The sequence below is a fragment of the Podarcis liolepis genome (genome assembly GCF_965112155.1).
Source record: "Podarcis liolepis genome assembly, chromosome: 15".
In the NCBI taxonomy this organism is placed as follows: Eukaryota; Metazoa; Chordata; class Lepidosauria; order Squamata; family Lacertidae; genus Podarcis; species Podarcis liolepis.
In genome coordinates, this window is record NC_139566.1 from 10,387,845 (window position 1) to 10,412,609 (window position 24,765).

At 48.8% G+C, this 24,765-nt stretch overlaps 1 protein-coding gene across 4 annotated transcripts; it reads left to right on the forward strand.

Moving 5' to 3' along the window:
- Positions 1 to 187: 187 nt before the first annotated feature.
- Positions 188 to 24,746, forward strand: DCST1 (DC-STAMP domain containing 1). Of its 4 annotated transcripts, none has more exons than XM_083477059.1 (16): positions 188 to 625; positions 1,606 to 1,731; positions 3,597 to 3,710; positions 5,100 to 5,228; positions 6,622 to 6,761; positions 8,065 to 8,242; positions 10,470 to 10,613; positions 11,720 to 11,841; positions 12,492 to 12,649; positions 14,975 to 15,074; positions 15,394 to 15,489; positions 17,720 to 17,846; positions 19,697 to 19,813; positions 20,884 to 21,026; positions 21,835 to 21,948; positions 24,439 to 24,746. In XM_083477059.1, the coding sequence occupies exons 1-16, from the start codon at positions 547 to 549 to the stop codon at positions 24,682 to 24,684; spliced, it is 2,133 nt and encodes a 710-aa protein (XP_083333185.1). In that variant the 5' UTR covers positions 188 to 546; the 3' UTR covers positions 24,685 to 24,746. The 4 variants fall into 4 exon arrangements, with proteins under 4 accessions (XP_083333185.1, XP_083333186.1, XP_083333187.1 ...); XM_083477060.1 differs by having other exon boundaries at positions 189 to 625; positions 3,597 to 3,671; XM_083477061.1 differs by lacking the exon at positions 20,884 to 21,026 and having other exon boundaries at positions 189 to 625.
- The last annotated feature ends 19 nt before the right edge of the window (positions 24,747 to 24,765 follow it).

Below are 24,765 nucleotides of genomic sequence, written 5' to 3' on the forward strand. Positions count from 1 at the left end.
TCTGCTCTTGCAACTCAATCAACATTGCTTCTATTCATCCAATGATCTCAATAGATCACCCAGCAGAGCTGAAATTCTGAGAGAGAAAGCAGTGCATCTTCCCTGTCCCTTGTAAACACACTTTGCACGGCAACGTAGAACCCAGATTGTGATGACACAATTCTCACGGAAGGGGTCAGGCTGTGTCTGGAGCTGCTCCGCTTCAGGTTACTTGCTGGTGTGTGTTGAGGGAGGGGTTTTCCCTTCAATGGAATGCTCATCTGCACAAATAGGATAAAAGAATCCCTGCACTTAGAAATCTAGCCTGTCAGGAAGAAGGCTAGGCTAGTGGGACTTTCTGCAGCTACAGCTGTTGATAGATGACAGTGGAGGGAGATGCCTGTTGGAGTTAATTACTGTGCACAAGGTTCTTGCATATATTTAACAAGCAACAACAACACCCTAACCATTCCGATTTTCCTCGCCGGTGAATCTGTGCTTTGGAGGTCTTGTTTTTTTTAAGAAATACAACGTCCTGCTCCTTTTTTGCGTCAGGATACAGGTGCTATGGGGCACTCAGACGACAAAGGAAAGTACCAAAGAGTGAAGAAGCAGAAGGGCCGGAGGCAAAAGCCCCCCAACACCAGTGAGTCTCCCCCTTTGAGTCCTTGCCCTCCACTCAAGCCTTGGAGGAGAGGTGGGGTATCCATACCCAAGGGTCAAAACCTTGTCCTCTAAGCCTCCCTGTTTGGTCCTTAGTGACTCTCCCTGGCCACGCTCCCTCTCCCCCAGGCACATAGCTGTCAACCGTCCCTTATTTGGCGGGAAACTCCCTTATCCCAGTGCCGTGTCCCGCTGCTGTCCCTTATTGATGATGTCCCTTAAATTTCCCGGGCTTCATGCTCGCCCGGCTCAGGAGGGAAGCAGTGGCTCAGGGTCCTCTGCCGTGAGAGAGAGAGCGTGCTGGTGCCATTGTCCTGGTGCGAGGAGTTCCATCGGCCCTTCCCCGCCCGAGAGAGAGGGGGGAGGGAGGGAGAGAGACTCTCACCCACGCCACCCATGAGCCCGGAGGCGGCAACGGTGGTGGCAGCTGAGGAGGCGGCCTGAGGGAGGAGGAAGAGGAGGGGATGGGGAGGGACGCAGAAGGGTGGCGCTTCAGCGGGTGCCGCGGCGCCGCAACCGCCTCATGCCAGATTGACAGCATCTGTCAATCCTACCAATGTATGTAACTCTTTACAATAGCAAAATCCCTTATTTTGGCTACTGATCCCTTATTTTCGAGGCTGCTGGTCCCTTATTTTCAAATCTGCAAGTTGACAGCTATGCCCAGGCAGCGCCCTTCACTGGGTCTGACAGTGGAGGAAGAACATAGGTACCAGGGCTAGTAGCCATTGGCAGACTTCTCCATTAATTTGTCCGATCTTCTTTTAAACCTGTCTAAATTGGTGGCCATCCCGGCCTCCTGCAGAAGTGAGTTCCATAGTTTTAACTCTGCGCTGTGTGAATAAGTCTTTTCTGTTATCTGTCCTGAATTTTCCAACATTCAGCTTCGTTGTACGTCCTTGAGTTCCAGCGTTCTAGCCACTCTCTCCACGCCAAGCGTAGTTTTATAAACTTCCCTTGCAGCTCTGAAACGTGCTCTCAGCTTCCTCCTGCCTCGCTTCTGCATCACGTTCCTTTGGAGCCAGCCGGACGAATTCTGGGCTGCCAAGTTTTTCCTGGGGGCTGGAATCGGGAGCTTGTATGCTCTGGGTGAGTCCACTTTGATCCAGTAAGGGCTGGAAACGTGAATGCAGACGGAGGTAGAAATATATATATGCATTTTGAATTGGTCTCGGCCAACGTCAGGTCCCAAACTATCAGGGTCCCATGAAACTGGAGGAGCTCACAGCAGTTTGGAAGCAGGTGGGTAGTCCATAAGAGGCAAATGTTGCATTCTAGAGAAGCAAAGAAGGGCAATAACTCAGAGCACCTGCTTTGCTTGCAGAAGGTCCCATGTTCAATCTCTGACATCATCTGAGACCTCTGGGTGTAGGGCGGTACAGTATATATATTCAGTAAATAATCATCATCTCCAGATAGGGCTGAGGGAGACTCCCTGTTTCAAACCCTGGAGAGCTGCTGCCACACAAGGCAGACAGTATTTAGCTACATGGACCTACATGGACCTACCGGTAACTCCTATGGTAGCTTTGTATGTTCCCATTTAAGGGACGCGGGTGGCGCTGTGGGTTAAGCCACAGAGCCTAGGACTTGCTGATAAGAAGGTCGGTGGTTCAAATCCCCGTGATGGGGTGAGTTCCCATTGCTCAGTCCCATCTCCTGCCAACCTAGCAGTTCGAAAGCACGTCAAAGTGCAAGTAGATAAATAGGTACCACTCTGGCGAGAAGGTAAACGGCGTTTCCATGCACTGCTCTGGTTCGCCAGAAGCGGCTTAGTCATGCTGGCCACATGACCCGGAAGCTGTACGCCAGCTCCCTCGGCCAGTAAAGCCAGATGAGCGCCGCAACCCCAGAGTCGGTCACGACTGGACCTAATGGTCAGGGGTCCCTTTACCTTTACCTGTGTTCCCATTTAAGTCACCCCTTTATCCAGAACCACGAGGACTGGTATCTTTATATTCAAGGTCATAGGTCAGAGGTAGAGCACTTGTCTAAAACCCTGCTTGGCACAGACAGGACTGATCTAGATAGAACAGTTGGTCTGACTTGGTATAGGGCAGCTCTAGTGCTCCTTTTAAAAATCACTTCCTTTATTAAAAGAAATGATGACTGGACTTTTAACTTGATTTACCACAGTAGCATAGCATGAAGTGTCAACAGTCCTAAGGTAGATGGACCAGTGCTCTGACTTGGTATGAGGAAGATGCCTGTCTCCTATCAGACAAGCATATTCTGAGGCTAGGAGTTTATAGGGCCTGGGGGGCTGGGATAGACCCTTGCAGATTGTCAGCTGTGACTCAGCTCAACAACTTTGGGTAAAACTGAATCTTCACTTTTCGAAATATGGCAACTGCCATGGCTGTTGGAAGCGGTCCCATAACGCTTTAAATGCATGGTGTGAATGTGGCCAATGGTGGAGGATGGTAGGACCAAAGTAAAGATGGTTTCCAAGCGGGGAGGGTCAGAAAAGATGATGCACCATTCATTCAAGGGATAGAAGCAAGAGTAGGGCTGCAATATCTTTCCCCAGACACATATGGGAATTGGGCTGTCAGAATGGCGTCCGGGCAGATTTTTGCTGAATCGGCAAAATGTCTGGGGAAACCCAGCTGTATGTCAAGTAGGGCGATGTTTTTTATTATTATTACAGTGGTACCTCAGGTTAAGAACTTAATTCGTTCTGGAGGTCTGTTCTTAACCTGAAACTGTTCTTAATCTGAGGTACCACTTTAGCTAATGGGGCCTCCCACTGCCGCTGCCCTATTTCTGTTCTCAACCTGAAACAAAGTTCTTAACCCGAGGTACTATTTCTAGGTTAGCGGAGTCTGTAACCTGAAGCGTCTGTACCCCAAGGTACCACTGTATTACAAAAGATGCTTTTAAAAAAATCAAAAAAATCAGGATTTTCACTTTGGGGAACCCTAAGCAAGAGAGGCCCCTGTCTTGATTTCCAGGCCTTTCCAGGATGCTGATTCTCCCCATGACCATCTCCGAAGAGCACAAGATCGACCTGATGTGTGGCATGGCTGGTGAGGAGGGACGGCGGAGGCTCTGGGGAGAAAGAGGAGGTGCCACGGCGGCGGAAGGATTTGTAAAGGGTTTGGGCAACGAAGGGCCCGCCATCTTGGGAGACGTGTTAGCAGCAGGGCCCAGTTCCCTTTAGCTTTCTGCAAATACCCCTGTAACCCAAAACCTCCGTGCAAACAACCAAAACCATGAATGGTCTTACACTGGAAGAGGCTTATCTAGTGCCAGGAAGTTGTGGCAATCAGTGGGCATATTTGGAGATTTTAGAAATTTCCGTGGGGACCATGGCATAGCACAAAAGGGCCGCCACAGACGGGGTGTGTGGCATATACCCTGTTTACCCAGGCCTGAGGTGCATGTTTGCAAGGCCTATGCTGTCCCTGCGGTTGTAATCTTTTCCAACTGTTTTTGGTTTTGAATTTTGAGTTGTTGTACCCCTGCCCTGCTGGTAAAGGGCAGGTAATAAATTCAATGATACTAACGCACAATGTTTCCCACAGGGATATAGCATGACACAAAATGGCTGCCACGGGGCGCTTGGCATGGGTGTTGCCAGGGTTTTTGTTAGAGGGGAGGCAGCCAAAGTTCTTGAGCTTTTTTAAGGAGACCCCCCCCCAAGTTGTTGAGCCTTTTGGGGGGAAATCATGGGTAAATATACAGTGGTGCCCCACAAGACGAATGCCTCGCAAGACGGAAAACTCGCTAGACGAAAGAGTTTTCCGTTTTGGAGGAGCTTCGCAAAACGAATTTCCTATGGGCTTGCTTCGCAAGACGACAATGTCTTGCAAGTTCCTGCTGTTGTTTTTTTCTCCCCCCCCCTTTTTCTAAGCCGCTAAGCCGCTTATCAGCTGATCGGATCAGCAGATAAGCCGCTAAAAGCCGCTAATAGCGCTAATCCGCTAATCCTTCAATGGGCTTGCTTCGCAAGACGAAAAAACCGCTAGACGAAGAGAATCACAGAACGGATTCTTTTCGTCTTGCGAGGCACCACTGTATACCCCAAAAAGAGGATATTATGTGGGACAGGCTTTGGTTGGGGGGGACAGGCTTCTCCAGGGGGCATAACCTCAGTTATGAGTACTTTCAATGGTTTTCAAATAAATGTGAATATCTGGGGTGTGTGTGTATGTTTTCAGGGCCCACTGTTCCCGTTATTGTAATCTGCTTTTACTGTTCCTAACTTTTAGTTTTTTAATTGCTTTACCTCCCCTGGGATCTGCTGGTAAAGGGCAGGTGATAAATTTAAGATAAATAAGTGTACCTGCCATGGGGGGTGTTGAAATTCCAAAAGTGGTTCAAACAACCCATCTTTCTTCAGAAGTGCAATGTGTATGCAATTAAATCAAGCTAGTTCCTCCCCAGCGCTGATAAGAGCATGGGGCAGCCCCACAGCATAAAAACTGACTGTCTCCCCCTTCTCCCTCCCCTAGGTGTGGCTGCCCTGGGCTGGGGCACGTCCCCACACTTCCGCTGTGCCAGCCTCTTGGTGGTCCCCAAATTCCTGGGGAAAGAAGGACGGATTTACATCCTCACCTATGTCTTGGCAAGAGTCTTTGATGGTACAATAAATACTCATATCTATGACTGCGTGAGAGAAATGTGTAAAATTAAGCTTGCTATATGGAGAAATTGAATGGAGAATTGTTTTTCTTCTTCTCTCGTAATACTATAAAACTCAGGGATATAGAATGGTACACAGTGTGTACAATACAGTGGTATCTCAGTTTACGAACTTAATCCGTTCCAGAAGTCCGTTCTTAAACCAAAACTGTTCTTAAACTGAGGCACGCTTTCCCTTATGAGGCCTCCTGCCACCGGTGCCCTTCCACCATTCGGATTCCGTTCTTAGACGGAGGTAAAGTTCGCAAACCGGGACACTACTTCCGGTTTAGCGGAGTTCGTAAACCGAATCGTTCATAAACAGGACTGTTCTTAAACCGAGGTGCCACTGCCTAGGTCAGGTCAATGGCAGTGTCTCCGTATGTTCCTTAGAGTCTTACTGCCCTGCCCACCTCATTTTTCCTATTCCCACCATGGAACGCTCATCTTCCTGCCCTGGTCTGTCATTGGATCCTTCGTCAGCAAATTTTTAACGGGGTGTTTCTATTAGCGCAGGTTTAGGAAACCTCAGGCACCAGGGGCCTAATGTGGCCCTCCAGTCCTCTCTATCTGGGCTGTCAGAAAAAATAGTGAGAAAATAGTCATGCTCACGTCATACATTTAAAGCACTCTTACACCACTTTTAAGAATCATGGCTCCTCCCAAAGTATCCTGGGAACCATAGTTTCTTAAGGGTGCAGAGAGCTGAACTCTCATGGAGCTACAGTTCCCAGGATTCTTTGAGGGGAAGCAGCCATGGCTGTGAAAGAAGAGCGCTTTTGCATGCTGTGATCTTACTGGATTTTGAGGGCCCTGTTTTGTACAGGATAAAAGAATGGGAAAGGAGTAATGTAACACTGTATAAATTTATGAGGGTTTTTGCAGTAGCTGGGCTGTAGTGTTTAGTTGCTACTGATTGTTGTTTTCAGTGCATTTTGTACTGAATATGTTTTGATACGCCTCTATCCAGCATGATAATGTGTGTGCGCTTGCATGTATATAATACAACTTACTATATAATAAGATTGTAAGGATGTCGTCATGCTGCAGTTTGTGTGGCTGCTGATAGTATGCAAAAAAAGAGAACGTATGGGGTGAATGTGACCAATAAATATTATTAACAGGGGCAGGTTTGAGCATCCCTAGTTTTTCTTTCTGGCTGAACAAGAGGGCTACCCACAGAGGCTGTGGTAAGCAGCCTAACTTCTGGTGCCAACTATACTGCCATTGCCAAGAAAGCCACAGCAGAGGCCTCCTCCCCATTCCTGGATGGTTTGGCACAAAGGGTGCTGCTCCTCTTTCTTGCATGATGTTTGTCTCCCTCCTCCCACCATACTCCCTCCTCCCCACCAGGTCCGGTGGCAAATACCCGTCACAACCTGGGCGAAGTAGTGCGTTCCATCAGCTGCACCGTGGAGATGCAGATCGACAATGCCAAGCGTGCCTGGAAGATTTCGCTGTCCCCTCTACGCAAGATTCTCAAGGACATGGTGGTGAGAAGCAGTTTACTAGGTTGCCAGGTGGGGTGGGGGTTGGCAGTACTGCTACTGCCCCCAAAGGTCTCTGGGCATTCAGCATGGGAGCTTCTGGCAGGGAGAAACCCTGATGTGATTGATTAATAATATGTTATTATAAATTTGTATACCGTCCTTCATCCGAAGATCTCAGGGCGTTTCACAGTACAGTGGTACCTCGGGTTACATACGCTTCAGGTTACATACGCTTCAGGTTACACACTCCGCTAACCTAGAAATAGTGCCTCAGGTTAAGAACTTTGCTTCAGGTTAAGAACAGAAATCGTGCTCCGGCGGCGCTGCAGCAGCTGGAGGCCCCATTAGCTAAAGTGGTGCTTCAAGTTAAGAACAGTTTCAGGTTAAGTACGGACCTCCAGAACGAATTAAGTACTTAACCCGAGGTACCACTATGCAAGTTAAAAATGCAAAACTCACCATATCAACAAGAACAGAACCAAACTATAGCCCCCCGCCTCCGCAAATACATTTAAAAAGAAATAGGTTAGTCAGCCAAAGGCCTGGTTGTAGAGGAAGCTTTTCAGCTGGCGAAATAGAATGAAGGCGCCAGACGAATATCCCTCAGGGAGAGCAATTCCACAAACAGGGAGCCACTGCGGAGAAGGCCCTTTTCGCGTTTCCACCCTCCAGGCCTCACGTGGAAGGAGGCACACAAAGAAGGGCCTCAAAGGATGATCTCAGGGTCTGGGACACTTTATATGGGGAGAGATGGTCCTTGAGGTATTGTGGTCTTGAGCCATTTAAGCTGTTTAAGGAGTCTAGGCAGAGGCTTAAGAAAGCAGCTCAACACAGAGGGGATAGTTTTCCAGGAACGGCTTGGCTCTGCAAGCTGGGGTACTGCTAGTTCTCTTGGAGCATCTGCCTGGCCATTGGGTGTTGCTGGACTCCAATCAGCCCCAGCCAGCATGGGATGATGGGAGGTGTAGTTCAACAATGTTCTTGTACTCCCAACTACTATCAGCCCCAGCCATCATGACCAATAGCCAGGAATAATGGGATATGTGGTCTGGCAACACCTGGGGGGCCACAGATCCCCTCTTCCCTAGATTACATGCACCACTGGTCCCATCCATCAGGGTTCACTTCCTGTGGTCATGCAAAGTGAGAATAGTGGAATGGGAGCCCTAGAATTTGCCCATTGTGGTAGCTGTCCCTGCTGCTTGGGGAAAATATATACAAAGCAATCTTTTCCATCTGTGGGGCTGCCATCTCTAGTCCACTCCCCTCTGCCCCCATCCTTCCCCACTCCTGTTTTCTGCACCAGAGGAGCGGCAAGACCCTGAGGTCCGAAACCAGGGACGTCTCGCGTTCCTTCTCAGAGCTGAACGAGCAGGTGGCCAGCAATGCAGGCCTTGGGGTTCGCTCGGTGAGATCGGCGGTGCACAAAGCCAACCCTTCCACACAGGAGATCTACGAGGCCAAGACCCGGATGCGCTGCACCCGTAAGCATATGGGAAAGGGACACGTGGGATTGTGAGCACGGATTATTCGAAGGGTGGGTGAAATATACTCAGAGTCGCAAAGTGATTTCATGCTCTTTATTCAGCTCATAGTGGTGAGGAGGAATGAATGAATGTCCCCTCAAAGTATCTGCTTTATATACATTATTTACACAATGGGCTGCACATGATTGGCTAATTCTGGAATTCTACTGTAAGCCAATCAGGTTGTGGATTCACTTATATCTGGAGCATGATTGGGTAGTTCCTGCCAACCAATCATACTGCTGTATTGTTCTAGGACCAATCAGACTGCTGCATACTGAATCCTATTGTTCTAGGACCAATCAGACTGCTGCAATTTGGATCCTATTTTTCTAGGACCAATCAGACAGCTGCAGTTTGGATCCTATTCAACTCAGTACATAACAGTGGGCATGAGGATCAAATATCTGGTCAGCATCACTTTTGCTTCTGTTCACCATCCATCAGTTCTGTCCCGTTTCCACCTTTGTCAGAGCTTTATTTTATTTTTTTAATGCATTTAAACCCACATTTGACTCTGCACTCAAACCTGCATTTAATATCACATTCACACCATCCATTTAAATCACTCTTAATCCGCTTCAACAGTCATAGCTTTCCCCAAAATGTCTCTCTAACCAGTGGTTCTCAACCTGTGGGTCCCCAGATGTTGTTGGAATACAACTGAGCTCTATCCTTGCTAGCTAGGGATGATGGGAGTTGTAGTCCAACAACATCTGGGGAGCCACAGGTTGAGAACTGCTGCAAGCCATCTTTGTTCATTCATTTCAATGGGGCTACTGTAAGTAAAACTGAGTTGATGCTGCCCAGAAAATGTAAAAATATAGAGCATTAAAAAGTTGACAACATCAAATAAGAAATGGCAGTGGACACCAAGGAAGTTATTCCTGATAAGTCCTAATCTTTCCCCTATATATTGGAGAGGGTGTATTATAGTTGGTACATCCACCCATATGGGGTGGGATTGATTGATTGATTGATTGATTGATTGATTGATTACATTGTACCCAAGGAGCTCAAGGTGGCCTACGTAGTTCTCCTCCTAGTCCTTTTACCCTGTGAGGCAGGTTCAGCTGAGAGTGAAATTACTCAGATTACCGATAGGCAGATATGTCCATCTCTGACTTTTGTTCTACTAAATAGGACTCTCCTTCCTTGGAGTTTTTTAAGCAGAGGTTGCATGGACATCTGTCATGGGTGCTTTAGCTGAGACTCCTGCATTGCAGGGGGTTGGAATAAATGACCCTCAGGTCCCTTCCAGCTCTGCAATTCTATGTTTCTATGATTCTAAGCATGTTCTTGAACAGAAATCTAGATTTTTAACCATCAGGAGCTGTTGAGTCTTTTACTCTCGGCTACTTGTGAACCGGAAGATGCTGCAGAACATAAATATTGAACAGTGGTATCGAAAAGTTTGGCATTGTGCAAAAATTTAGGGCAACCAGGGGCCAAAGGATAAAGGCCCCATCTGAGTAAATATGGAAAGCATTTATTGACTGCACAGCAGAGCTTTCCAAACTGAGTCAAGACGCGTCAGTGTGTCGGCTGCAGTGTGCGGACGCTCCCTACGCTCTTCCTAGGCCTGGACAGGGGTTAGTTTAACCTCTGGTTTGCTAGTAAAACTGAATTACTTGTGTTGCAAAATGATGCACATTTAAAAGTGTGTCACCAACATGAAAAGTTTTGAATGCAGGGGGTTGGACCAGATGTCGCTTGGCATCCCTTCAAACTCTCTGATTCTACTCTTCAAACTTTTCAGTCCAGGTCCCACTTTTAACCCAAACATTCATTTGTGGACCTGTTTCTGAACCTTTCACCAAATATTTGCATGGTGGCAGTTCTCCTGTCGCAGCCCAGGCAGTGCTCCTGTCGGACCAGGCCGTGACCCACGAGGGGGTGCCGATTCACCAGCTGAAGACTTCCTAGACTGCAGACCTTTAAAGTCATCTCTTTGTCTCGGAACCTGTAAAGAAAAATCTAGCGAGCAAAACCCTGTTACAGAAACGATAAAGGAGAAAGGAAGCATTAAGTGTGAATAGCTGTCTTAAGCCTGTTACATTAATGACTTGCCCTTTGCATCTGTTTCGTTTGATTTATTTTCAGTTTGCATTTTCAAAGAAGTTTAGCAAATAAAATAGTAACAACGACAACAACACTGTCGATGCTTTCCTTTTCCCCCTTCTAGAAATTATAGACCAAGCCATCAAGCGCTGCCAGAACTGGTTTGCAGTTAAGCATGCATCTTGCATGCGGACAATTTCTGTGCCCTTCATCAACCACCTGCTTTGCATTCCTATGAAGTTCAGCTTCCTCTGCCACTTTGCCAAGAGTGAGTTCCAGCCAAGGACAAGAGAAGAGAAGCTGCCGTGATAATAATAACCAATTTATTATTTGTACCCTGCCATCTGGCTGGGTTTCCCCAGCCACTCTGGGCGGCTTCCACAAAGACCAAAAATACACTAATATATCATACGTTAAAAACTTCCCTAAACAGGGCTGCCTTAAGATGTCTTCTGAATGTCAGGTAGTTGTTTATCTCTTTGACATCTGATGGGAGGGCATTCCACAGGGCGGGTGCCACTACCGAGAAGGCCCTCTGCCTGGTTCCCTGTAGCTTTGCTTCTCGCAATGAGGGAACCGCCAGAAGGCCCTCAGCGCTGGACCTCAGTGTCCAGGCAGAATGATGGAGGTGGAGACGCTCCTTCAGGTATACTGGACCGAGGCCGTTTAGGGCTTTAAAGGTCAACACCAACACTTTGAATTGTGCTCGGAAACGTACTGGGAGCCAATGTAGGTCTTTCAAGACCGGTGTTATGTGGTCTTGGCGGCCGCCCCCAGTCACCAGTCTAGCTGCCGCATTCTGGATTAGTTGTAGTTTCTGGGTCACCTTCAAAGGTAGCCCCACGTAAAGCGCATTGCAGTAGTCCAAGCAAGAGATAACTAGAGCATGCACCACTCTGGCAAGACAGTCCGTGGGCAGGTAGGGTCTCAGCCTGCGTACCAGGTGGAGCTTGAGGCCATTGCTTGTAGGGACTGCTTGTTGTGTGGCTGATGGGCTGTTCCTAAGCCTCTTGATTACAGCTCTGCTACCTAGGCTGAACTACAGTTCCCAGGGATCTTTGGTGGGCAGCGGAAGCCACGCAGGACCTCCCTAAACCAAGGTTTGGCTTGGCACACTGTGTGAACCAGACTGGCATGTCGGACTCAAATCCTGATCCAAACCACGTGCTTTCCAGTAGAGGGTCCCTGAGGCTGGGCATCCCATCCTGTGAGTCCCCACCTGTCACCAGCAGTGGTACATTCCCCCCCCCACCTGCCCATCTGGAGTGGTACATCCCTGCCACATCCTTGCTGAGCACCTAATTCTCCTTCTGAAATGCAGCTTCGCTCTCCAGCTGCTTTTTTCCACCTCTTCCTCCTCCTCTTCCTCTGCAGTTATGCACACTTGGTGCCACGACAAGATTCCTGTGGAAGGGAACTTTGGCCAAACCTACGACCGGGTTAACGATTCCGTGGACAGTTTAAACCAGGACTTCACAGCCAGTTTAGCGGTCAAGGTACGTATGGCAAGGCCGTAGGGGTCTATTTATTTATTTAAAGCACTTCTGCCCTGTTGTTCAGCTGAAAAGACCCCTAGCAAGGCTTACAGATCATTTAAAAAACAAACAATTAAAAAAATAAACAACCCCCAGACATTTAATAATAATAATAATAATAATAATAATAATAATAATAATAATAATAATACGCCACCCACCTGGCTAGGTTGCCCCAGCCACTCTGGGAAGCTCCTAACAAAATATCCAACAGACAATAAAATGACAAACCTTAAAGATTTCCCTATACAGCCTTCAGCTGTCTTCTGAATGTCATATAATACTTTATATCCTTGACATCTGACGGGAGGGCGTTCTACAGGGAGGGCACCACTACCAAGAAAACCCCCTGCTGGTTCCCTGTAACTTGGCTTCTCGCAGGGAGGGAACCGCCAGAAGGCTCTCGGCACTGGACCTCAGTGTCCGGGTAGAACGGTGGGGGTGGAGACGCTCCTTCGGGTACACTGGGCTGGGGCTGTTTAGGGCTTTAAAGTTCAGCACCAGCACTTTGAATTGTGCTCAGAAATGTACCGGCAGCAAGTGTAGATCTTTTGGGACCAGCGTTTAGGACATTCCTTTCCTTTCTTCTCCCCCACCCTCCCTCCATCCAGGAAGAACACCAGACCATGCTGGTCGGTGCCAACCTCTCCCACAGACACCTGGTGGATGAAGTCAACGAAGAGGTGGCCAAGCAGGGCGAGCGCCTGAGCACCTCCATGTCTGTGCTTCGGGTCCTCCTCTCCTGCATGTTCATCATTGTCTTTGCCTCGTGAGTTGGGCTGGGGGCGCGGCGGCACCTGGGTGGGGGCAGGGAACCCATTTGGGTTGTACCTGAGGCCCTAGATTTGAGCACCCTTCGGCACGTTGGCAACCTTCATGGATTTTGTTGGACTACATTCCCAGCATGTCTGACCATCGGCCATGCTGGCTGGAGCTGATGGGGCCCGGAGTCCCTGTAAACATCTTGAGGGCTGCAGGGAGGGCCTTTACCCCTGTTGTAGAAGCAGGAGCCAATAATTACAGAAACTATGCCTCTGCCCTGCCTACTGACCTTCCTAAGTCTCTGGGCGAGCGTTCAACATCTGGCTTTTCATTGACTGCAGCATGAAAACGTATTCTGTCGTTATTCCATGTGTGAAAATAAAATAAGCCAAGGAAGGGGAATCTGTGGCCTTCTGGGTGTTGCTGGTCTGTACAGTGGTACCTCAGGTTACATGCACTTCAGGTTACAGACGCTTCAGGTTACAGACTCTGCTAACCCAAAAATAGTACCTTGGGTTAAGAACTTTGCTTTAGGATGAAAACAGAAATTGTGCTCCGGCAGCGCAGCAGCAGCAGGAGGCCCCATTAGCTAAAGTGGTGCTTCAGGTTAAGAACAGTTTCAGGTTAAGAACGGACCTCCAGAACAAATTAAGTACTTAACCCAAGGTACCACTGTAGCTCTCATCATCCCTGATGGGAGTTCTAGTACCAGCAAACAACTGGAGGGCTGCAGGGGCCCCATCCCTGCTTCACCCCTCTGCAAGAGCATATAACGTGATCCCTGATTGGTTGGGATGTGTGCCCAAGACAGGAATGGAAAACCTGTGGCCCTCCAGAAGCTGTTTGATTAGAATCATCCTCCCCTGCCTATTGGCCATGCTGGCAGGGAGGACTGATGGGAGTTGGAGTCCCAACACCATCCAGAAGGCATCAAGTTCCCCTCTTGTGCAAGAGAAATGATTGTTGTGTTCCACATCGGCTATGGGACTATAATAAGCAGGTGTGCGGTGGGGATGGATTTTGAATTTCTACCAATGGTGGGTTGGACACCAAAGCTGACAACCACCAGCAGCCCAGTCCCAGAGCTTTGCAGCCTTCGGCAGCTGTGATCTGAATGTTGAGGACTAGTTGCATGCTATGTCATTGGTTGGTTTTTTTAACGAAAAGGCTGCATCCCAGGCCTTGGCAGGAGCTTTTGCAGTGGGCTGTGATGGGTTGGGAGTGGAGTTCATGTGGAGATTTCACCCCTCCCATATCTAAGAATCTGCTGATGTTCTCTGCTGATTCTCCAGAGAGGAGGGGGCGGTTTCTGCTCTCTATATATTCCGCTCCAGCCTCACATCAAAGAGAGAGAGAGAGACTGAGTGTTAGAGAGAGGTCGTGTGTATAGATAAGGTTGCTGCTAAGAGCAGCTGCAGACAGTGCAGTTCAGCATTTTCGTTTAGACCTCATTTAGCTCTGTACATAGTTGTGTATTATAGTTGTAGATAGAATAAAGAAGATATTCTACAGAGCTGCTCTCCGAGTCGTTTATGCTCTGCTAGAGTCTGCTGTACTCTGCTGTGTGACGACTGTATTGTGGAAGTGAATCCGGTGCTCACAACTCTAAGCTGTGAGTCCACAGCACTTTGACCTGTTCCTGTGCAAAAGGTGGTCTCTGGAAGTGCTACCCAGCTTGCCTAGCCCAGTCGGGGCTGAAGTGGATGAGTCTAGTTGGTGGCACTGGCTCAAGGGCGATGCTGACAGTTCAGTGGATTAGGCAGACAAGGTTGGAGTGTCCCCACCTCTCGCCCAGTGGCGTAGCGTGGGGGGTGCAGGGGGGGCCGGCCGCACCGGGCGCAACATCTGGGGGGGGCGCTCGCACTCTCAGCTCTCTGCCCCTACCTGGCTCACTCACTCTCTCTCACTGCAGTGCTGGCTGTGCGAATCCGATCCGAGCCGCTGGGTCGCCGCCCACTGTGGAGGGGGTGGGTGCCAGGCGTGCGGTGCGGAAAGAGAGCGAGGGACTATCTGGGGGAGGGAAAGTGCAGCGGCCGCCCAGTGCAGCGCTGAGCGCGGGAGAGAACCACACCAGACCAGACCAGGCAGCAGCAAGAAGAAGCTGGCAGCGGCGGCAGGTTAGGGGTTAGGGGGCGCAAATTACTTGCCTTGCCCCAGGTTAGGGGGCACAAATTACTTGCCTTGCCCCGGGTTAGGGGGCACAAATTACTTGCCTTGCCCCGGGTTAGGGGGCGCAAATTACTTGCCTTGCCCCGGGTGCTGACAACCCACGCTACGCCGCTGCTCTCGCCACATTCTTTTCCAGCCCCTTCTCCATCCTCTTTTCCCTCAGGGCGTTCTCCTACACAAACAGCTACACGCAGGACATTCGCTTCGACAATCTTTACATATCCCGCTACTTCCGGCAGATAGACGCCCGACGTCGGAAGCAGGTAGGTGTGGCCGGAGTTTGCGGCTTGGCTAGATGGCCAGGTGGTGGCGGTCAGCAGTCACAGCCAGAGGGGGTTATGGTTGCAGGCGGCAGAGGTCAAAGGGCATTCGGGGGAAGGAAGCAGAGCCCCTGTGGGGTTCTCAGACCCATGAAGGATACGTCCCTCAGCAAACGTTTAGTCACAAGAGATGAAGTGGAACCTCCACATCCAGAGACAGTCTACCTCTGGATGTAATGTGCTGGGTGATGGCAACAGGCAACAGGGTGATGACAACTCTTCCCCACTCCTACTGCCTCCTCCCGCCCTGTGACCCTTGCAGAAGAAGCGGACACTTCTGCCCTTGCGGCGTGCCGAGCAAAGCAGTCTCATCGACCCTTTCCGCCTCGCTTTCCAGCCGCCCGAGACCAAAAATATGGTAAGTGGATGGGCTTTGGGGCAGAGACCTACGGAGATGGGGGTGGTGGGAGTTAGAGGGAGGCAATGAGGCAGGATACCAAAGGATTGGGATCCTGCTATGCTTTAATAATTGTGAGCTGTGTATCCAGTGCCAGCCTTACTCAGAGTAGGTGCATGGAAGTCAATGACATGACTCACTTAGGTCCATTAATGTCAGTGGGTCTATTCTTTGTAGGGATCGCAGGATCTGTCCATTTCAATTCTCTTAGGTCACATTTGCAGCATACCTTTTAAGTGCTACGATACCACTTTGAACAGTCATGGCTTCTCCCCCAAAGCATTCTGGGAGCTGTAGTTTGTCAAGGGTGCTGATAACTGCCAGGAGACCCCTGTATTCCCCTGACACAGCTACAGTTATCATCCTGGGGTTGGCCCTATGAGTTTGCCTACCCCCACACCCACACTGCTGTTTTTATGCCAACTTCAGATTTATTAATAAGGCAACCAAGTGATGGTTGTAGCCAAGCAGAATCATACCGACATAAAAATATTCATAGGAATTATGCAAAACAAAAACAAAAACGTGACCTATACAATATATCATTATGCGTTTTTGGGTACCAGGTTCCCCTAAATTCCTGGATCTAGTAGATGTTAGAATTTAACCAAGCCTCCTGAACCCCTGGATCCAGCAAGGGTTAAAATATAACCCCAGCCAGTCTCCTGATGAGGTAATCGCCTGGGAGATGAGCCATTAAGAAAACAAAAGGAAAGTAATGGGCCATTAAGAAAGCAATTAAGATGGCTCTGTGCCAGAAGCAGGTGAGTGGGGCCCCTCCTTCAGTTCAGAACTCGTTAGAAGAATGAAAACCAGGGTTTGGAGTTTTAGCATAGGCTGGAATGTGATTGGGAGAAAAAAAGTTTCAGTTTGGTAAAGGCGGCAAGCTAGAGAGAGGGTCAGAACTGTGTCTGATGTCTGTTGGAATCCAGGGCTGCAGCTGTGGGGGAAACAAGACCCTCTTGGGACCAGGTTGTATATAAGTGTAAATAAACCATATATCATAGAGATGCCACAGTCTACATTGCGCCTCCTTTCCAAAGGGAAACAGGTGATGTGTATGTTGGGCCTGAAACCCCTCGAATCTTACAGTGCCCAGAGATGTACAATATAAAGCAGGCATAAAAATCCAGAATCTTAAATCTCGAGGGAGACCACATGACCTTGTCCAAGTTCAGCAGCTTTCCCTGTGAGCTCTATATGTCCAGTGGTGCCCTCTTTCTTTGGAGAGGCAGCGGTGGAATAGTGGTTAGAGCTCCGGGCTAAGACCAGGGTTCAAATCCCCCACTCCGCCATGAATCTCACTGGGTGTGACCTTCAGCCAGTCACTGCGTCTCAGCCCAACCTATCTCACGGGGTTGTTTTGCAGATAAAATGGGGAGGAAGAGAACTGGGGAGGAAGGCAAAAACGTTCCTTTTTAATCAGGCCTTTGGTTGATCTTATTGACACCCAACACTCTTTTAGAATATGGCTTTTTTTGGTGGGGGGGGGAGGTAAATTAGGTTACTGCTTTTGGTTTGGTTTTATACGTTGTGGTCTTGTTGTGAACCGCCTTGAGACCTCCAGGTATAGGGTGGTGTATAAGTTGAATAAATAATAATAACAATAATAATAATAATAATAATATTAAATGTACACCTCACCTTGAGCTCCTGGGGTGGTGGGGAAAGGTGGAATATAAATGTAAACAAGTACCGTATTTTTTGCTCTATAAGACTCACTTTTACCCTCCTAAAAAGTAAGGGAAAATGTGTGTGCATCTTATGGGGCGAATGCAGGCTGCGCAGCTATCCCAGAAGCCAGAACAGCAAGAGGGATTGCTGCTTTCGCTGTGCAGAGATCCCTCTTGCTGTTCTGGCTTCTGGGATTCAGAATTTTTTGTTTTTTGTTTTCCTCCTCCGAAAACTAGGTGCTTCTTATGGTCTGGTGCGTCTTATAGATCTAAAAATATGGTAAATAGATTTAGCTGTTATTAATTGTTGCCCAAAGTCGGACAAGTTCTTTAACCTGACTCCTTTTGCTGGGGGTAGCCTCCTCCTCTCGTGATTTCTCTGAACGTTTTCCGCGTAGGTGTTTTATGCTGTTTACTGTAAAACACGGGCGATGTCCTCTATCCGGGGGCTGATCAGCCCCATATGTGTCACTGACCCACACTTATTCCTCCCGCGGACACACCCTGCTTCTTTCCAGATGTCAGAATTACTGGGCTGTTTGCCAGCATCGCTCTTCGTGATCATTGCCTGCGTCCTTGACTTCCTGCTGTATAACATATTCAGCACCATCAAACACCACTCCTTTGTGGAGTATTCTTTCCGCAGTAAGTTATATGACCCTGGAAGGGAGGTTCCCCCTTTCCCCTCCTCTCCAGCCCTGCCTTAAACATCAGCTGGATATTTAGAAAACAAACGGGCAAATATTTATTAATTTCCTTTATTTTAGTACAAGGGTGGGAGAACCATTCTTGTGCTGCAAGGCAAACCTGCGGTGACCTGAGAACGGGGATTCTTCGCTGCTGCCGCCTCTATGCTGAACCATAAAATGGCATTGGTTACATTTCATCCCGCCTCTTATCTCAGTTATCTGAAATAAAACAGCAAATTGCACAACGTATGCTGCTTTTATGCATATGCAATAACGAAAGAAACGAATCAAATGCTTATAACAGAATGTATCATAAGTTCATTGCAACACACAACAGGATCTGATTTCCTTGCCTTACTTTGATCTGCATTGGTGGGACACCCCCTACTTTTATGCTTTAAAAGAAACACCATTCTAGCTTTTTGGGGGGTCTTGCTCAGCTATTGCCCTGAGCACATAAAGGTAAAGGGACCCCTGTTCATTAGGTCCAGTCGTGGCCAACTCTGGAGTTGCAGCGCTCATCTCGCTTTATTGGCCGAAGGAGCCGGTGTACAGCTTCTGGGTCATGTGGCCAGCATGACTAAGCCGCTTCTGGCGAACCAGAGCAGCGCACATAAATGCCGTTTACCTTCCCTCCGGAGCGGTACCTATTTATCCACTTGCACTTTGACGTGCTTTCGAACTGCTAGATGGGCAGGAGCAGGGACCGAGCAACGGGAGCTCACCCTGTTGCGGGGATTTGAACCGCCGACCTTCTGATCAGCAAGCCCTAGGCTCTGTGGTTTAACCCACAGCACCACCCGGGTCCTTTGCCCTGAGCACATGCCTGTATGGCAATCCAGCACCACTCCCAGGCACCAGCAAGATGGCGCAGAGTCATTTTAAGAGCAGGAAGTTTTTATGAGCGCAGCGTTTGTTGTTGGAAAAGCGGAATACAAATCAACATTGCAATGTGCTCTACGTGGGTCTGCTGTCAAAGACGACTTGGAAACTTCAGTTGGTCCAGAAGGCAGCAACCAGATTCCTGGCTGGGGTTCCATTTAGATCTCGTATAACCCCTGCACCAGTTGCCAGTCTGTTTCTGGGTCCAGTTCAAGGCAGTGGCATAGCATGGGGGCGGCAGCACAGGACACAAAATTCTTAGGGTCACAAAATTTCAGCACCTGGTGCTGCCTCCATACAGCTGCGTGCTTCTGTCACTGGGCTCTGTTGAAAATGGCTTCTCTGTGTGGAGCAGGAAGTGACCTCTCCAGACAGCAAAACAACAACTTCTTCTTTTTCCCTGTGGCTGCAATCTCCTGGGTGACACGGATGCCACTGGGCAGTTGAATGCGTATGTGTACTCCATCTGTTTCCCTCTCTCCCGCACCCTCCCCGCCTTGCCCCGGACGCTTGCTACCCACGCTATGCCACTGGTTTAATGTGTTTATGTTGGTGTTCAAAGCCCGATATGGCTCACGCCTCAAATACCTTGAAAGACTGCCTTCTTCCCTCGGGTGCTGTGATAGACAGAGGGGCTCCTCTTGGTCGTTCCTTTGCCTGCAGAGCCCTGGGGTGGTGGTGGGCTGCAAGAGGGCTTGTTCTCTGGTGGCCCCCAAAACTCCCTCCATACAGGCACATGTCTCACACCTTCATTATGCGGCTTCTGGCAAATGTTGAGGACGCCCCTTTTGACACTTACTATTTTTGTGGTCGCAAGTTGTTTTAACTTTCTTTTTTTAAAACATTGTGCTTTAATGGGATGGCTGGGATAAAGAGTGGGTGATAGCTAACTAGCTAAATCCCTTCTCCTGCCCCTCTCCGAAGGCAGCCACCACTTGGAAGTCATAGTCGGAGGGAACACCATGATGGCCCGTCTCCTGCGCAGCACCATCGGGGCCCTGAACACCTCCTCGGAGATGGTGATGGAGACAAACAACCTGCGTAAGTTGGGGAGGAGTCCAGGCAAGGGCGCAGTGCAGAGGATGGAGACCATAAGATTGGGGGTGGGGGTATTTTCTGTGCAGTTTTCCTGGAAGTGGGGAGGGATAAGGCCCCACAGTCCAGGGGTTAGCCTCCAGAGCTGCTACCTGTGAAGCACTTGCATATGGGTTTAAATATCTAGCGGCAGGTGAGCGCTGAGAGCAGGGCCAGATTTAGGTCTGATGAGGCCCTGAGCTACTGAAGGTAATAGGGCCCTTTATATGTCCAGCTATCCTTTGTCAACAACAAATAGTCGCTGTTTTTTGTGTTGAATATGTGCTATATGGTAATTTATGGACCTAAGAGGTATCTAAAGCCATTTGCACATGTTGCCCTGCAACCAGTCCATGCAGAATGCAGGCACCCTATATATAGAAATAAGCAAACCAGTGATATTTTAGGGAGCAGGCTGGCAGGCGGGGCCCATGACTTACATCACAGGAGCCTACACAACACAAAACACTGTTGCTGTATGTAGGTTTTATTTAATAATAATAATAATAATAATAATAATAATAATAATAATAATAATAATAATAATTTATTATTTGTACCCCGCCCATCTGGCTGGGTTTCCCCAGCCACTCTGGGCGGCTTCCACAGAAACAAAGAAACACTAAAATATCATACATTAAAAACTTCCCTGAATAGGGCTGCCTTAAGATGTCTTCTGAATGTCAGGTAGTTGTTTACCATTTTGACATCTGATTTTATTTGTTTTTTATCTTATATTTTGGAAATGTACGGTACATCCAGGTTTCGTTCTTTAATTTTTTGGGGGGGCCCCCAAGAGAGTGGGGCCCTAACCTATAGCTTGTTTAGCTTATACATAAACCCAGCGTTGCCTGAGAGGCCTGTCCACTTTGGCCCTTGGCCCTGCCCAGCGAAAATTTTCCCAGAAGGCAATGAGGCCTTTGGGCTGAGAGAGGCTCCTTGCAGGCCTCCACTCAGGATTGAACAAGACCATGGCTATTGCGCTCTGTCAAAGGTTGCCCCTCCGGCCCGTCTCTCTCCTTCTCTCTCTTCCGCAGACTGCTTGCCAGAAGCGCATGGAATGAGCAAGGAGCAGTACGTGAGCTGCGTCACACCGCTGGGCGCCCTGATCCTGCTGTGCTTCGCGCAGGTCTACGTCTTCCGCATCCGCCGCGTCATCGCCGCCTTCTTCTTCCCCAAGGTTGGGACGCCAGGCCCCAGATTAAATGCACCCACCCACCCTGCCCAACACGAGAAATGTTCTCCGTTGCACCATGAGGGTGCCAGATTTATGTATAAGACACAAGCTATAGCTTAGGGCCCCACACTCTTGGGGCCCCCCAAAAAAATTAAAGGGGGAAAAAACCACCTGGATGTACATTTCCAAAATATAAGATAAAAAACAAATAAAATAAAACCTACCTACAGCAACAGTGTTTTGTGTTGTGTAGGCTCCTATGTTGTAAGTAATGGGCCCCGCCTGCTAGCCTGCTCCCTAAAATATCACTGGTTTGGTCATTTCTATATACAGTGGTACCTTGGTTTTTAAACTTAATCTGTTCCAGAAGTCTGTTCCAAAACCAAAGCGTCCCAAAACCAAGGTGCGCTTTCCCATAGAAAGTAATGCAAAACGGATTAATCCGTTCCAGACTTTTAAAAACAACCCCTAAAAGAGCGACAATTTGTTGTTGACAAAGGACAGCTGGACATATAAAGGGTCCCATTACCTTCAGTAGCTTAGGGTAAGGTTACAAGATTTTTTTCAATGAATCCAGGGACACTTTTCAACTTCAATTGATTTTGTATGTGGACTGATTTGTAAATCCGGGGACTGTCCCTGGGAAATGGGGACCTCTGGTAACCTTAGCTTAGGGCCTCATCAAACCTAAATCTGGCCCTGGCTACCAGGGTGGGTGACGTCCACTTGCGGCCAGAACGGCCGGATGGCATAATAACGCTTTCTCTCCAGCCTCACGTTCTCCCTGCCACCCCCTCTCTCTCTTTCTCAGAGGGAGAAGAAGCGCATTCTCTTCCTCTACAACGAGATGCTGCGGCAGAGGATGGCTTTCATCATCGTGCAGCGGAAGCGCATCATCCTGCGCGTGCGGCAGCGCAAAAGACTGGTGAGTGGAAGAACACAGGCAGCTTCGCTGAATTGTAGAGGCGGGAGGGAGCCCCAGGGGTCATCTAGTCCAGCCCCCTGCACTGCAGGCATCGCAGCTGAAGAATCCAAAACAGATAGCCGTCCAACCTCTGCTTCAAAATGTCCAAGGAAGGAGAGTCCTTCCCTGGAAGTCCGTTCCACTGTTGAACGGCTCTCGCTGCCAGAAAGTTCTTCCCGACGTTTCGTCGGAATCTCCTTTCTTGCAGTTTGCAGCCAATTGGTTCATGTCCTCCCTTCCAGAGCAGCAGAAAACAAGCTCGCTCCATCTTCCATGCGACAACTCTTTAGATATGGCTCCCATGTCACCCATCATGCTTTATAAAGACTAGGACTAGCCGCCTGAGAAACAGTTTCTATCCAAATGTGATTTTGGTTTTAAACACAGTGTGAAGTAGTCTTTTAAAAGGGACGCGGGTGGCGCTGTGGGTTAAACCACAGAACCTAGGACTTGCCGATCAGAAGGTTCACGGTTCGAATCCCCGCGATGAGGTGAGCTCCTGTTGCTCGGTCCCTGCTCCTGCCAACCTAGCAGTTCGAAAGCACGTCAAAGTGCAAGTAGATAAATAGGTACCGCTCCAGCGGGAAGGTAAACGGCGTTTCCATGTGCTGCTCTGGTTTGCCAGAAGCGGTTTAGTCATGCTGGCCACATGACCCGGAAGCTGCACGCCGGCTCCCTTGGCCAATAAAGCGAGATAAGCGCTGCAACCCCAGAGTTGGTCACAACTGGACCTAATGGTCAGGGGTCCCTTTACCTTTACCTTTAAGGTAGTCTTTATGTGAGTATATTATATTCAATTATGGGGTATCAGAGTTTCTGCGGGCTAACCAGGCTGGGATAGCAGGCTTGTGGGTTTTTGAATGTCTGATGTAGATTTTTTCAATTTCGTTGTTCTGTATGGGGCAATGACAATAAAGATTATTGTATAGTATTGTACTCCAGGTTAAACATACCTAACTCCATCTGCCGTTCCTCATATTATCTCATTTTTTCTTTATTTCAATGTGCTATTGAATAACATGTTTTTGATTGAATAAAAGGAAGGATTTCCCCCAAACCTGCTTGCTCCCAGTGTGGATTTGCTTGTGAGCACCTGTTCTCTGCCCCCAGTGCATCTAGAGGATGAGTGTTTGGGCAGTTCTGTGCAATCCATTAAATCTCTGCCCGAAGGCAACACCCTGCCCCCGTTTCCTGCCCACTTGAGCCCCCTACCTTTCCACCTCCCCTGCTGCGCGGGGACCTCAGGGCAAGGCTTCCTGTTGGCTCAGCTGATGGGCCTCCACCCATTCCCTCCCACTGGGGACCACTGAGTAAACCAGCAGCCTAGCCGGGCGCTTTTAAACACCTGATGACTTAGCGGGCCAAGGGTCAGATAGTTTCATTCTAGGAGCTTGGCTGAAAAACAAGGCACATTCAGACTCCGTGACTATACGAAATGCTGGTTCAATTGGACCCGGGCCAATCTCTCTACCTGCAGGGGAAGGGAGGGGTGGCATTATTATTTTTTAGAGCATTTGCACCCCACTTTTCAGCCCTAGAACGGCTTACCTACAAGCAGTTGAAACAAGATTGTCCCTGCCTGCAGGCCTACAATCTAAAAAGAAGGCACACAAAGGAAAAGGCGCAGGGAGGGAAGAGGGGGAAAGGAAACTCAACATGGATTGTACCACTTCATATTGCAGGTGCGGGGGGAGGGGAGAATGCCATTTTAAATGGCTCTGGAATCTGGATCCTAAAAAGAGACTGTTGAATGCCAACTTTTTGAAATGGGTTGTTCTATTTTTATTCTGGTGAAGGTTGTTATGTAATTTAATGTTGATGTCCCCAGCACCCTCACGATTTCGATATATTTCCAATCAGCAGTCTCCTTCCTTCCCCAGGCATTCGTTGAAGGATTCTAAGAAATACACCCAAAAAAGTCTGTGCTGTTCTGAAACTGGTGGTTAAAATCAGGGCCTTTTTGAAAGGTTCAGTCGGCCATCTTGATTCAAAATGGCGCCCAGTTGTATCCAAACAGAGATGAAGACTCACTCCTTTGAACGCAGGAACTGCCGTATGAAATCCTTAGCAAGGATATTGTTATAATAATAATAATAATAATATTTATTTATACCCCACCCTTCTGGCTGGGTTTCCCCAGCCACTCTGTGCGGCTTCCAACAAAGTATTAAAATACAGTAGTCTGTTAAACATTAAAAGCTTCCCTTAAGAGGGCTGCCTTCAGATGTCTTCTGAATGTTAAGATGTCTTCCAGATGTTAAGAGGCATCCGGAAACATGTGGCGAACAACTTTCCCTTCAGTGGAAATTCCTGCATTGCATGGGGTTGGACTAGATGACCGTTGGGGTCCCTTCCAACTCTGCAACTCTGATTCCATGATATAATGTAGGCGGATAGCTCCCTTTCTGGCTGGGGCTGAGCACCTCCCTCCCTTCTCTCCTCCCGCTGCAGGAGAAGCCCTTCCTGGACAGGCTGGGCCGCTGGCTCCCGTTCCTCCAGCGGTTTCTCCGCAAGTACTGCATCCTCTGCGGCCTGCCCCAATCCAGCAACTCCAAATTGTGCCCAGACCCCGAGTGCGGGACCCTCTACTGCCGGATGTGCTGGCAGGACATGGGGCGGGTCTGCTTTGCCTGCAGCCCTGAGGATCTCCTGTCCTCCGACGACAGCAGCGAGGACCAGACGGGCTACGCAGATTGAGGCAGTCAAAATGGCACCCACCCCGCTTTTTTGTTATTAAATGATTGGCTTGGTTGTTCATTTTCCTAATCTTGGTTTTTC